General features: G+C 36.6%; 1 protein-coding gene across 1 annotated transcript in view; it reads left to right on the forward strand.

The window, feature by feature from the left end:
- Window positions 1–447: 447 nt before the first annotated feature.
- robo1 (roundabout, axon guidance receptor, homolog 1 (Drosophila)) overlaps window positions 448–13,557 on the forward strand; it is a 133,668-nt gene continuing 120,558 nt past the window's right edge. Inside the window, exons 1-2 of the mRNA XM_077722325.1 lie at window positions 448–890; window positions 10,432–10,521. Of these exons, the coding sequence (XP_077578451.1) occupies window positions 773–890; window positions 10,432–10,521 (208 nt within the window). The 5' untranslated portion in view covers window positions 448–772. The remainder of the gene's footprint in view (window positions 891–10,431; window positions 10,522–13,557) is intronic.

Below are 13,557 nucleotides of genomic sequence, written 5' to 3' on the forward strand. Positions count from 1 at the left end.
TATAGATGTAATTGATTTGGAGGTTTTAAATTGTAAGCAGCGGAATGTTAGGAAAAGACAATAATTGTAGAATTTGTTGTTTTGCTTTGAATCTGTCACTTAAAGGGCCAGAACCAAATTAGGCTTATTGTTTTCCTCCATCTAATGTGGATGATATTGTCGACAGCTCCGCTCCGCCTAATGTTGCGTCCTCTGTTTCTCATCCACTTTTGAAGCTCCGTAAGTGTTGCCACTTCCGACGCTCTGCTATGTAATATGCGATGTTCTTTCAGAGCCATTAGAGCTTTACTGCTTGCACATTAACCGCCAGTCATACATCCGTAACTGAGTGAGTGAGTATGTGTGTGTGTATACACACTATTGGACCCTCACATGAAGAAAAAAAAATCCATCCGTGTATGTGCAATGTGGGTGTGCCCGTTTTGAAAGGAAGGACCGGGAAGATTACTCCACAGCCGTCTTTTTTTGCTGGCATGATGCTCGCTCTCAATGTCAAAGCTTCTCGGCAGTGATTTATTTTTGACACCCGGGGACACAAGTGACGAGCGACAGGGGGAGAGGACAAGCGTCCGCACGCGAGACAAGTACTTCTCAACTTTCAGAGCGGTCTTCAAAGCGAAGTGGATTGAGCCAGTAGTGGATTTTTGCCCTCTAAGGGATGGAAACCAATCATCAAGGAGGATGAGGGCTTCACGTTAGAATCCCGTGGATGTGAAGACATGACAGCTGCTTGCAAAAAAGACCAGTTTTGAGCAAGATTGGCTTGGAGGCAATGGCAAGGCGGAGGTTGAGGATGATACTTCTGCTGGTTTTAGTCGGGGTGCACGTTGGGGGGTGCACGCCGGTGGACAAATTCAAAGGCAGTTGGAGGTGGAAAGGAGATCGAGGCCGTGAGTAATGCTGGGGTTGTTTTGTTACCCGACACTGATTTGTGTTTGGGTTTTTTTATGGGGTTGGTTGCTGAATGTATGGATGTGTATATATATAGCGTATTCTCACGACTATAAGGCGCACTGCATTATAAGACGCACCCTCAATGAATGACATTTTTTCCATATATAAGGCGCACTGTATAATAAGGCACACTGTCTATTTTGGAGAAAATGTAAGACTTTTAAATGTGCCTTATAGTCGTGAAAATACGGTAATTGCTATTGACTTCCAGGTATGAAGCACTCACTACTTTACAGTCACCTCTAGAGCCAGCCATTGTTGATGTTTTTTTTTTTTTGTATAAAATCTTGCAGTGGGGGAGGAGCTATATGATGGAAGATGGTGTAAACTAAGATGGCATCTGCATGTTTAGCAGTATTGTTTCACTTCAGGCGTTTGTGTTTTTTAATATCAGACAGTGGTGGTTTTTGGTTTTCAGTTTTTTTCCATATATAAGGCGCACTGGATTATAAGGCGCACTGTCTATTTTGGAGAAAATGTAAGACTTAAGTGCGCCTTATAGTCGTGTAAATATGGAATATATATATTTTTATTTTTTTTTAATTTTTTTAGATGGGAAAATAGTGGTAGTAGTAGAAAAGGTTGGAAAAAAACAGTGTTGGTAAAATATATGGAAAAAAAATGATATTTTTTGGAGACGATGGCATCAGAATGAGAAATATGCATAGGAAAATCTCCCCAAAAATGACTGGTATTTGCATTCACTTTCAAAGTTATTTGCTCGTTTGCTGACAGTCTGCTCGCAGGTTGAATGTCGAATAGGAAATCCTCGCCGCCTGACTTTTGGCCGCGAACAGCTAATGGGATTGTTTGGCAGTGCTTGACTATTTGAGTGATGAAGTACGTGTATGTGTCCGTCCCCTGTGCGGAGGTTAAAGGGACACGCTGGTCTTGATGCCCTTCCAAGATTAAATGACTACGACAGAGTGGGGAAGTGGTGACGAGTTCGGCTTAGCGGCTCAAGGAGATGTGATGGTTGAAGAGAGACTTGGCATTACCGTAAATCTGGAAATACACCCCTTCAGGGATTTATTCCTTTATTTTTTTAAACCTATAATCCTTTTAATATTGATTTTATATCAGAAAATTGTGTTAGGACACAGCAAACTCAACTTTTAAGCAATTTTCACAGTATAAAATGAGCTTTATATGTAGTTTTAACAGGGTTTTGATGGCTATTATTGTGTCAGTGTCATGACTATGCACATAAAATGTAGAAAAAAATATGATAGACAATCTCCAAGGAAGCATATTACTATTTTCCTAAAGATTATAGTACATAATTAAGATCAGAACGAAGCAAAACCAAGACTAGACCAAAACTTTAGTGAATCTAGACCAAAAAAAAAACTAAAAAGTCTTAATTATTCCAGATTTTTGCAACAAAATTTGCATTGTTTTCACATTTTTCCTCTGCTCTTCAATCAAGGTTTTGCAGACTTAACATTATAAAATTTGCAGTAATTGTGTGTTACTCTTTTATGAAAGTATGTTTTTGAATATGTTCCTCTTCCCATGCTTGGTCGAGCTTGTGATTTCTACATGTCTTGCATCTTAAAGACTTTGTAGTGATTCTGTAGTCTGACCCATAGTTCTTCATTCATAGCCCATTTTACGAGAGCATTATTGTTGTACCAATAATTTTACAGTGCTGTCTAAATAATCCCACCCACAGTACCGAATGTTTTGGATTAGCATGCACCACAGTCACAGGTACGCCATGTGTCGGTGTAATATAGCACAGATGGCCATTGCACATTGAGTCCATGGACCATTGAGCACATTTCATGTGGACTAATGTCTTTGGATGATAGCGATGGATTAGAAGCCTTTTCATATTTAAATGCTCTTGTTGATGTGTCCAATTTGGTGGGACTGCAACAACAGGTTTGGTTGAGTTTATTGCCGATGGCAGTGTCTATGGCAGGCATGGGCAAACTACGGCTCGCGGGACACATTTGGCTTTTTAATCCGGCCCATCGACGTTGTCTAAATATTTTTTTTATTACCCCAAGATGGCGGTGTAGTGCGGATGCCAATGGCAGTAGTTGTGTCCACTCTTACTTGTTTTTCGTGTTTTACAGACCGTCTACCTTTTTTTTAATTGACATTTTAATATTTCCTAATACACTCCTTTTTACTTGACTTTGTACTTTATACTTTTGACTTTAATGATAAGTGATGAGTATGTTAATACTTTACTCCTTTTTTCTGCTTATATTTCATATGTACTGTTAACGGATGCACTTTTTTATATGTATCCTATCTTCTGCTGACCCCGCCCATCTGTCAATCTTTTTAAAGTCAATGTGGCCCCTGGGCTGAAAAAGTTTGCCCACCCCCTGATCTAAAGTCTTCTTTTCTTTGGAAGTATTGAAGATATTTAGATGGAACCCTGATAGAATCTTTTTCTGACTTTATTGCGTGTGTTCTGGTTCAAATTTAGCTTTAAAGTAGGACAGTTATCTAAAATTGAGGAGGCAAGTCTATTTTTTCTAGTAATAGTGGAGCATTTTCTGGGTCCAATGTGGTCAAGGCGTACTTACATTTTAACTTAATTCATTAACACATTGTTGGCAGTGAATAATCATCTCAATTTCAATGGCTTAATTGAGTACTTTTGTTCATATAAGTGTACTTTTATAGCTAAATTTGGTCACGGAATTCTGTTGTTTCTAAAAAGCACTTCTTTGCAGCTGAGGTTGTTACTAAAACATTAATGTTTCTCACAGTTTTATCCCCATCCTCTTACACTTTGATGGAATCATCAGAGACATAGAGCCATCTTCCCATGGTTTCCGTTTGTTGCATTTTGAGTGAAACCAGTCGGCCATAAATCCTATAATCTGCCTCATCTATCACTAAGTGACAATGTCAAAAACCGCGGAAGTTATGGAAGTGATTGTTAACAGTCCGTGTTTACAATAACGTGAAACAAAACGAGTCAAATCTATAAAAAGAATATCTTTTATTCATTTGTTGTTTGCACCATTCCCACTAGCACTCACATGCACATTTTAAGATTAGTTAGAGTTCACTTGTAGGACGCTGTCATATGTGTCTGAAAAATTTAGTCTTTATACGCTACGCAGTATCTGGTTTGAAAGACAGTATTGTATTATTAAGACAAACAGCTGTTTAGAAGAAACAAAAATAAAACGTCAAATGATGTATTTATTCATGTCAGATGTAGGAATTCTCAAACTTTTGTGTTTTTTTTGCTTAAATCTGTGCCGGATGTTCATTTTTTGGGTTTAAAATGATGTGTGAGACCACTTATTACAGCCTGTCGCTTTAATTCGACTTATTTATTACACTTGCATGACAGTTAGGAATGTTTCTTAACATCCTGTACCATCAGAAAGGGTTTTATGAGGAGGAAACCTTGAGCCTGGATCAGATTAATTCACTTTAGATTATTTCCTTTGTTGTAAAATAGCTTTGAAGTCAACCAAAGTCTCACAGAAAGGATTGTGTTCATCACTTTGTACCGAAAGTTAAGAAGTCATACTTTGATCCGATAGATGGCAACAGCGATGCGTACTTTAGCGAGAAATCTACAGGTTGGATGGATTAGGGTACTCGATAATGAACTGCTGATCCCGAACTCGAACCCAGATGGAGTCCAGACGCTTTCCACCGCCACCACAGCGTTCTCTGTCATCGCATGCTGAGGCCAAAAGAAGTAGAAGCGCTCTAACAAGCATGAACGCTTCATTGGCTTTGGGGAACGCTTGATGGCTAGCAGGGATGATGTCAATTTTCGTCCATTTTTCCTTATCCTAACAAGGTTGGTGGAGTGCTGGAGTCTAGTTTATCCAAGCCCACTTTAGTGGGGGACAACATGAATTGGTGGTCAGCCAATTGCAAGGCACAATAAGACAAACAATGCTAGGGTTTAGGCAATTTAGAGGGTTTAAGTAGATAGCGTAGTATGCATGTTTTTGGGATGTGGGAGGAAACTGGAGTACCTGGAGAAAACCTAAGCAAGCCCAGGGAAAACATGGGAAGTTTATACAGTGAGGAACCACCTGGGATTGGTCCCTCGACCACAGAACTGTGAAGCGGAAGTGCGAACCACTCTTCCACTGTTGTTAATATTCAGGGTTGTTTCAAGTTTTAAGACAGTAATGCCCTGATTTTAAGAAAATTATACTTTTAATGGGTTGGTATAGAAGATTTTCTTGATTTAAAAAAATAATACAATATTTTATTGATTACAATGGCGGCAAGACAGCAGTAGATGGCAACTTTAGATTTGAGAAGAGCAGTTTTTTATAGAAATGTCAAGGTTTCTTGTATATATTTATTTTTCATTATTTTTAAAAAACACTCAGTGTTCCGTGATTTTTAAAGTTTTAATAGAGTAGTGCCTAGTTTAAAAAATAATACTTTTAATGGGTCAGTATAGAAGATTTTCTTGATTTAAAAAATTAAGACTTTTAAAGATTTCTTGCCAAGTTTGGCAGTAAAATTCAAGCTCCACAATTACAATGACGACAAGACACCAGTAGATGGCAACTTTAGATTTGAGAAAAACAGTTTTTTAATAGAAATATCAAGATTTCTTGTATTTTTGTTTATTTTTCAACATTTTTAAATAAGTTCTAAGTAAAATCTCATCAGACACATTTTTTACAATCTCCCGACGTACAACATTAATATTAGTCCTCTTTTGAAGTTTATTACTCCCATTTTTCATTTAACTAAAGTGAGGAGGCGGCAAAAAAAAACCCAAAAAAATCCAAATGTAGGTTAGAGGAAGATAAATGTTGACGCACGCTCCGTGCTGAACCCTCCTGGCAAGAAAAATAACATTGAGGTTTCTTTCACGCCATTGTAGCAAAGAATCAAAAGCACATCAGCATATTTTTTACGCTAGCATTTGACAGAATGAGTTCAATTTGTTTTTTCATTGCCGTTCTTTGCTGATGAGACACTTTGAAAGACGTCTAGTGTGTGAATGGATGACTGGATGCGTTTAGGCTGTGTTGTCCAAGCACCTTTTGGCGGGTAGACGGCATCCTGTTTTTCCCCTCGGGGTATGAGCTAATAATTATAATGCGGTGTGCTAAACATATCTATTTGCGCATTAGCCGTCCCACTGGTTTTAAGTTAAGGCGAAGAAGGAAGGCGTCATGGCTTACAGTTTTGTGAGTAATTTGAGTTAGATCCAAAAAGGAGTCGTCGTGATTGGCTAAAAGCACTTTGATTCACTTACGAAGATTCTTTTTACAATTGTTTGTATTGTCTATAATTTGAGCCAGAAAATCGTTGAATTTAATGCTTTTATTGTCATTATACAAGAAGAATGAGATGTAAAGATTTCACCATATTTTGCATAAATAACAGTAATAAATAGATTGATAAATACCGTATTTTCACGACTATAAGGCGCACTTAAACGTCTTAAATTTTCTCCAAAATAGACAGTGCGCCTTATAATCCAGTGCGCCTTATAATCCAGTGCGCCTTATAATCCAGTGCGCCTTATAATACAGTGCGCCAAATAATACAGTGCGCCTTATAATACAGTGCGCCTAATAATACAATGCGCCTTATAATGCAGTGCGCCTTATAATACAGTGCACCTTATAATACAGTGTGCCTTATAATACAGTGCGTCTTATATATATGGAAAAAAATGTCATTCATTGAGGGTGCGCCTTATAATGCGGTGCGCCTCATAGTTGTGAAAATACGGTAGTATCAGTAGTAGTCAACATGGGTAAGTGGTACTACGTGGTTAAAGTCTTGATTAGGCCTTAGGTCCAGAACTTAAGTTGAGTATGGGGACAGCTCTTGGGAAGAAATTGTTCTTGAGTCAGTTTGTCTTAGTTGTTATGGCTCTATAGTGCTTTCCAGAGTAGTAAATATGTAGTATAAGTAGTAGTCAACAAGGATCAAATCAGTGCCTATTTTAATCATAATAAGTCACTTTTAAACCCGCCACTTAAACACAAAAATCTTCATATCTTTTGAAAACAATTCTGTATTTTAAAACAGTAAAATCCTCCATTCAAACACTCTTAACTTTAAAATATTCCCCTCAGTAAACAAAAAACCCATTTTTTTCCCCCATGAGTCATTAAAGAAGTTTATGTTGCCCATATATAAAGTCCAGAACATATTTGACTACTTTAATTAGTAACGGCTTTAACCCGAATTAAACAAGCTCTTGACAAATGTATTCCATTTTCCAAATGTGAGGTTTTATTTCAGATGTTTGCGATTAGAATCCATCAAACTGTGGTTTTGACAGAACCTTGTAATTAGCCTTTGAATTATGTTGTCTTTCTTTTTATATTTTAACATGGTTTCTATGTTGCAATGGAGCTTTTTTTTTTACAAGACTAGCTGTGATCTTCTGATATATTTATGAATAATGCATGATGAAGATTCCCCTCGAAAAAATGATTTAGGTTTTATCATTTCAAAATGTGTGTTTTCCATTACTGGGATGATTATGTCACTTATACAAATGCAATGCCGATGTTGTCCACAGAAATTAATGTAGTACTATAACACGCTTATTTATTTATTTAGGTCTTAAATGTCTGTTGCTGTGTCTGTATTCTCACCTTCTTGCTACTGTGACAGTGAAATTTCCTGAATACGAGATACATAAAGTTATCTAATCTAATATAATCTAATAAAAGTACATTAGGTTCCAATACCTTGACTGGCTATTTTACATCGTTGGTAATAGACTTTCTAATATTGGATATTCTACCGTTATGCTGCTTTATCATAACATAAAATACATATAACAAGATAAAATACAATAAAAACATTAATACCATTTGAAAAAATAGTTAGAGCTACATTATTATTGACGAAAATTATCATTGTTGCTTAAATTTGCAAGACAATTTCATCGCAATACCATAAAAATGGTACCCATATTAGTGCATTGGTACTGTACCAGATATCATTATTAACAGTGATCTAGAAGTTTATTATCATTATTTTTTAATACTATCTTAAGAATACTTTGCCTGACAATACTTCAAACTGCCAATAACAATTTTTCAGTCCTTCAAATGCCATTTTTTGTGGGTCCAAATCCCATTTATTGTCCCTTTTTAAGCATTAGTCCTCAATCTGGATCACCATACACCACAAAATAACTTTAATTATTGTCTTAAATTTAAAGAAAGAGTACGCCACATGAAGGCCCTGATGACGTATATCAAAGATAATATCTTTTTAAGAAGAATAACATTCTTGGGTGTGTTTTTTTTGCACATTTATAGCAGGTGTCTGTCCTTAGTGTGGCTTTTAATTACAGAGCAGAAGAATTCCCCTTTTGCTAACAAAAGCGACTTCAACACGAATGTCAATGGTTCTTATCGTGTCTTCATGAGTCATCGTTGAAAAAGTACTGCGAGGGATTTTTAGGGTGGAGAGAAAACAAGCTAGTGATTGATTTCTTGTGGAGGATTTCAATATAAAACATATGGAGGTTTCTATTCTATTCAGGCTTGTTTGTGTCAAGATCACATGGGTTTTATTATGTGTTTTTTTGGGTAGCATTTCTGCAGTTTGTCATGATATTTTTCAAGACCTCAAATAACTGCACTTTTTCCGTCCAATTCTGGAATATTTTTAATCTTTGTCGGCATATTTTAGGAATAAATCCTCATGAAATGCGTCATGTTTGCGTTCTTTTGCGTCATGCTTCAAAGTATTGGCTAGCTTCTTCAGAAGTGGAATATTAATAGAATTTCCACATTATTTTTAAAATAAGCATGAGAATTGTTTTTTTTTTTCGTCATGAAGATGTTTTATGCCGCTCTTGATCTATTTTTGTTTGAGCAAAAAGCCTTCCGGTGTGGTGCACTAACAATCATGACGACAGTATACCGCTGTCGTTTAGAGTGCGCCCAAAAAATGTGTGTGCTGACAATTTAAGACACAGCATGAAAGCATTAGTTGCAGCATGCTGATTTTCTTCGAGTGTCTTTTGAGGGGTTTTTTTTGGGGTTAATGCTTCAAACAAAGTCAGTATTTTTGGTTTCGTGTAAATTGTTTTCAGATAGCGATGAGTAATAGTTGCTACTTATAAAGACGAGATCTTTCACTTGGTAATCAGTTAAATATTGGCTCAATTGCTGTGTAGGACTGCGGTAGACTTGTTGTATTTATATATTTTTAACTGGGGGAGGTCATTGGTAAAATGGTTAAATACAGTTAAGTCAATAAGACATTTTTCCGGAGTTTGTGTGGCAGATTTGGTGCTTATCTGGCAACTTTTTCTTGCTGGTTGCTAAGGACCATTGAAGTTTTTTTGTCAAAAATACTTTTGCGGCCTGTTTTCCTCTTATTTTGGCTCATTCAAGTCAATATGTGGTACTAGACATTCTTCCGGAGTATATCTTGAGTTTTTGTGGCAGATTTGGTTCTTATCTGGCAACTCTTGCGTGCTGTTTTTTGTCAAAAATACTGCCCAGGCCTGTTTTCCTCTTATTTGGCTCATTCCAGTCAATATGTGGTACAAGACATTTTTCCGGAGTAAAACCTGAGTTTCTGTGGCAGATTTGGTGCTTATCTGGCAACACTGTTAACCCTAACTGGACCTTGGAATCTTTTTTGTCAAAAATCCTTTCAATGCCTGTTTTCCCCTTATTTTAACTCATTCAAAATGCAGTTTCAGCTATTAATTTACCAGATATCACTAACCAGAACAGTAATGTAGTAATCGCAGTATTCCTGATTCACCAAATACAGTTCTATTATATTTAAATCAAGATTTTGCGACCCGTATAATGCAAATTCAAGGCCAGAATGGGCACGTGTGTGCATCATCTGACTCCCCCCTCCTAAAACTCAGACCCTACACAATACAAATAAACAAAAGAAGCCTTTAGTGGTCACACTCGGCCAATCTCAAGTGCTCTTCAGCGTCCAGCCGCCCGCCGCCGCCAATCAAATTTGATCCCACTTGGGACAGATTGACACTCGGTGAAGTGCAACAAAAAAAATGGGGAGTGCTCCGTGAAATGAACCCATCTCATGACCCACAAAGAGACTTAGCACGGCCATGTCTGATTTATTCCGCCCTCCCGCCGCCTGTCATTATAAAAATGACACAAAAGTTGCCATTTAAAGGAACAGATTAGCTATTAATGGAGGATAATTGTATTTGCATCATGTGTGTGTGGTGTTGTCAATCATTTTGATTGTCAGTCAGTCAGTCTGTCTGCACCCCACCCCGGACCCCCTTTTGTGTCGGGTGAAGTCACTTATTGATATGCAGGGTCGTTTTCTCATTCAGAAATCAAAAAGCCACAAGACACGACGTTATCGTGGCGGATAATCTTGATGTTTTTGTGATGTTTTTCCGTAATGGAAGAGATAGTTATGGAAGATGGGGCTTGGTTTTACTCTGGGGTTGCATTGGGGGTGTAACGGGGACCTGGCATCATGGAGAAGAAGCGTCCGGTTTCTTAGTCCCTCTGGTGTTATTGTTGACAGACACGGGAGTGACGAAGGACGAGGTGAAAGAGGGTCCGACGGCGGCTCCCACCACGGGACATGGGGACGACAACTCTTTGGGCTACACAGGTACAAGATGATTTGTTTTGACTTTGCTCTAGTGGTACTTTTTTGTTAGGTCGTTTCTAGGGTTGCCAGAAATGATTATGAAACCCCTATGAGTTTTTTTAAATTCAGATAATTGGTTAATATATATATTAAGAGGGCACTTTTTGTTGTTGTATATTATTTTTGGTTTATTTGAACTAAAACTATATGGTAGTAATAGTAACTGGTATTATTTTACAAAGCAGATGTTTGCAAAAATCTAAATTTGGGGAAAATAAGCATCTTTTTCCATTGACTGCAAAAAATAGAGCATATTTTTCCGTTTAAAAAAATAAATAATCCACAGAATAATTCCATTAAGGCATGCAAAAAAAATTGAGAATATTTTTCCGTTTTAAAAAATAAATAATGCACAGAATAATTTCAATTTAAAAATGTTTAACTCTTAGATTTTTAGAGGCCCTATTCTGCATTCTCTATTGATTCAGAATAACTATTGAATAATTGGAATATGATTTAGTTTTGGATTAGTTGATTATTTGATCCCAAGTAACTATTATGGTAAGTAAATATAACTTTTTTCCAAGTTTTTTTACATTCACTTTTTGCATATAGATAAACTCATCTAAAAATTGCTCTCATTGACGGTAATTAATGTCTAATCCACTTTAACTGGGACTCAAAATAGATTCACACCCCGTTTACACTCTTTATAGCAATCCTAATCTGGCCATTTTTAATCCCATCAGTTTCTAGCTAAGAATAAAGTCAATAAATTTGGGCTGTCACTATGTACTGTAATTTTTCTACAAGAATTAGCATTTGCTGCCTTAAAATAAGATCTTAAGAGTACACAAAGTATCTTTTGCAGTGTAATCCACGACACAAATTTCTTTCGGATGTAGTTTCAAACTAAAGTTAACATTTAAAGATCATTTGGGACGGCACTATAACAGTGTGTCGGGTTTTGCAACACTTATAACTGCAACATTTTGAAAGCTTTCATTGCTCCCTTTGGAGAAACTCCAAATTGTTTTCCAATCTCACAAGCGCATCACATTCATAATGAATGAGAGCAACGAGCTGAAACACAGCGCTAACGCTAGTTTTTTTTCGGGTTTGTCGACATGAGAGGCCGAGCGTGACTTCATAGGGAATATTTACGACTTCGCCACCATTGAAAGGCGCCAAAGACGACATGGGGGCACTCAGAGACTTTATTTTGTCAGGTGACAAAAAATACAGAGGGCTCTAGTGATCAAGGAATAACTTTAGAATGTTGACGTTTGTTGTGTGTGTCAAAGTGGCGGCCCGGGGGCCAAATATGGACCGCTACATCATTTTGTGTGGTCCGGAAAAGTAACTGATGAGTGCCGACGTTCTGTTTTAGGATCAAATTCAAATGGAGAGTATAGATGTATATTACATTTTGAGATTTTCCCCCTTTTAAATCAATAATTGTCGTTTTTTAATCCGTTTTTGTGTTTTTAGTTCAAAAATCATTTAGTAAAATCTAAAAATATATTTTAAAAAGCTAAAATAAAGTAGATAGAGTATAGATGTATATTACATTTCCTGATTTTCCTCCTTTTAAATCAATAATTGTCATTTTTTAACCTGTTTTTGTTTTTTGTTCCAAAATCATTTTGTAAAATCTAAAAATATAAATTAAAAAAGCTAAAATAAACATTGTTTTAGATTCTATAAAAAACTGAATATTCAGGGCTTTTAATCCAGTTCTTTTAATCCATTTATTTAAAAAAATCTAAATATTATATCTAAAATCTCAAACTATTTATATATAGATAAATGCTAATTTCCATCTTTAGTCCCTTGCGTAGGTTCAAGATAAATGATACATTTTTGGACCGTGTTGATTGGCTAAGAGGTTCAGAGACGGTAGTTCACATATTTTAAGTTGAAATTTAGAGAAAGTGCTTTGACTGAATGTGTTTTTTAAAGAGAATTGCACAGTCACCTATAGAGCCAGCCATTGACGTTTAAGTGGGAAAAAGACAGTTTTTTTAATGCCAATGATTTTAAATATGTTTGAGGATTTAGTGAGTGATATATATACATCTAATGTTGACCAAAATTTGGCGTATTTGTTATAGTTTGAAAGGACATTTACTACTTAATTGACGTGTGTACAGAGACAAGTGAGTCGGGAATAAGATTTCAAATAAGGATAAGGTTTTCACGGCAAGGTTACAAGTTAGGGGGTCACAAAGAGTTAGGGGGGGGGGGGGGTGTCTCGGGGTTGTAAATCTGAGCAGCACCTGCTCCCCCAACTGGGGCGCGTGGTGTGAGGTCAGATATCCCATCGCTCATATTTATTACGCTCATCGCAGCGCCAGTTTGTTTTGGCAGCTGCGTGGAAAGAAGTAGAAAGAAAGCGAGACAGAAATAAGACCAGGCTTTTTTATTTCTTAGGGACGGTGTCTTGACGTGGGGGGGCAGGGTCGTGCAAATATGGAGTAAAGGGGTAAAGTTTTTCACTTGTGACGTCAATTTCTGCTAAAGATGGAACTTGGTTAACTTGTGCATAGTGGAGATTTACATAGGAGTGTAAAAAGATGACTAGTTTGTTATAGGAAGATTTTTTAGATGACTCTATGATGTGGATTGGCCGATTTATTTGGGAATTTTGGATGGATTGTTCACATTTTGTTTCAAATTGTAGGTTTTGTAAGAATTGGTCATAAATTAGAGTTGTGGTTGTAGTATTAAGGCTATAAATCTGGGTAATAGTGCAAAGTAAGTGTTCAATTTGGAGTTAGTATTTTAAATCAGTTCCATGGTTTTGAAGAAGTTTTGGTTGAAATATTCTGTGGCTTGTCTTCAATGTTTTCAATATTTTAAAGCAAGATTATAGTTTTAAATTGGAGTTTTCTTCATTAAGGTCATAGAGAAGGCTTTTCAAGACTGTTGGGATTCCATAATTTAACCTACTGTATTTCCAGGACTATAAGGCGCACTTAAAAGTCTTAAATTTTCTACAAAATAGACAAGGCGCCTTATAATCCTGTGTCCTTTATATATGGAAAAAATATATAA

Source organism: Stigmatopora nigra, chromosome 8 (genome assembly GCF_051989575.1).
Source record: "Stigmatopora nigra isolate UIUO_SnigA chromosome 8, RoL_Snig_1.1, whole genome shotgun sequence".
In the NCBI taxonomy this organism is placed as follows: domain Eukaryota; kingdom Metazoa; phylum Chordata; class Actinopteri; order Syngnathiformes; family Syngnathidae; genus Stigmatopora; species Stigmatopora nigra.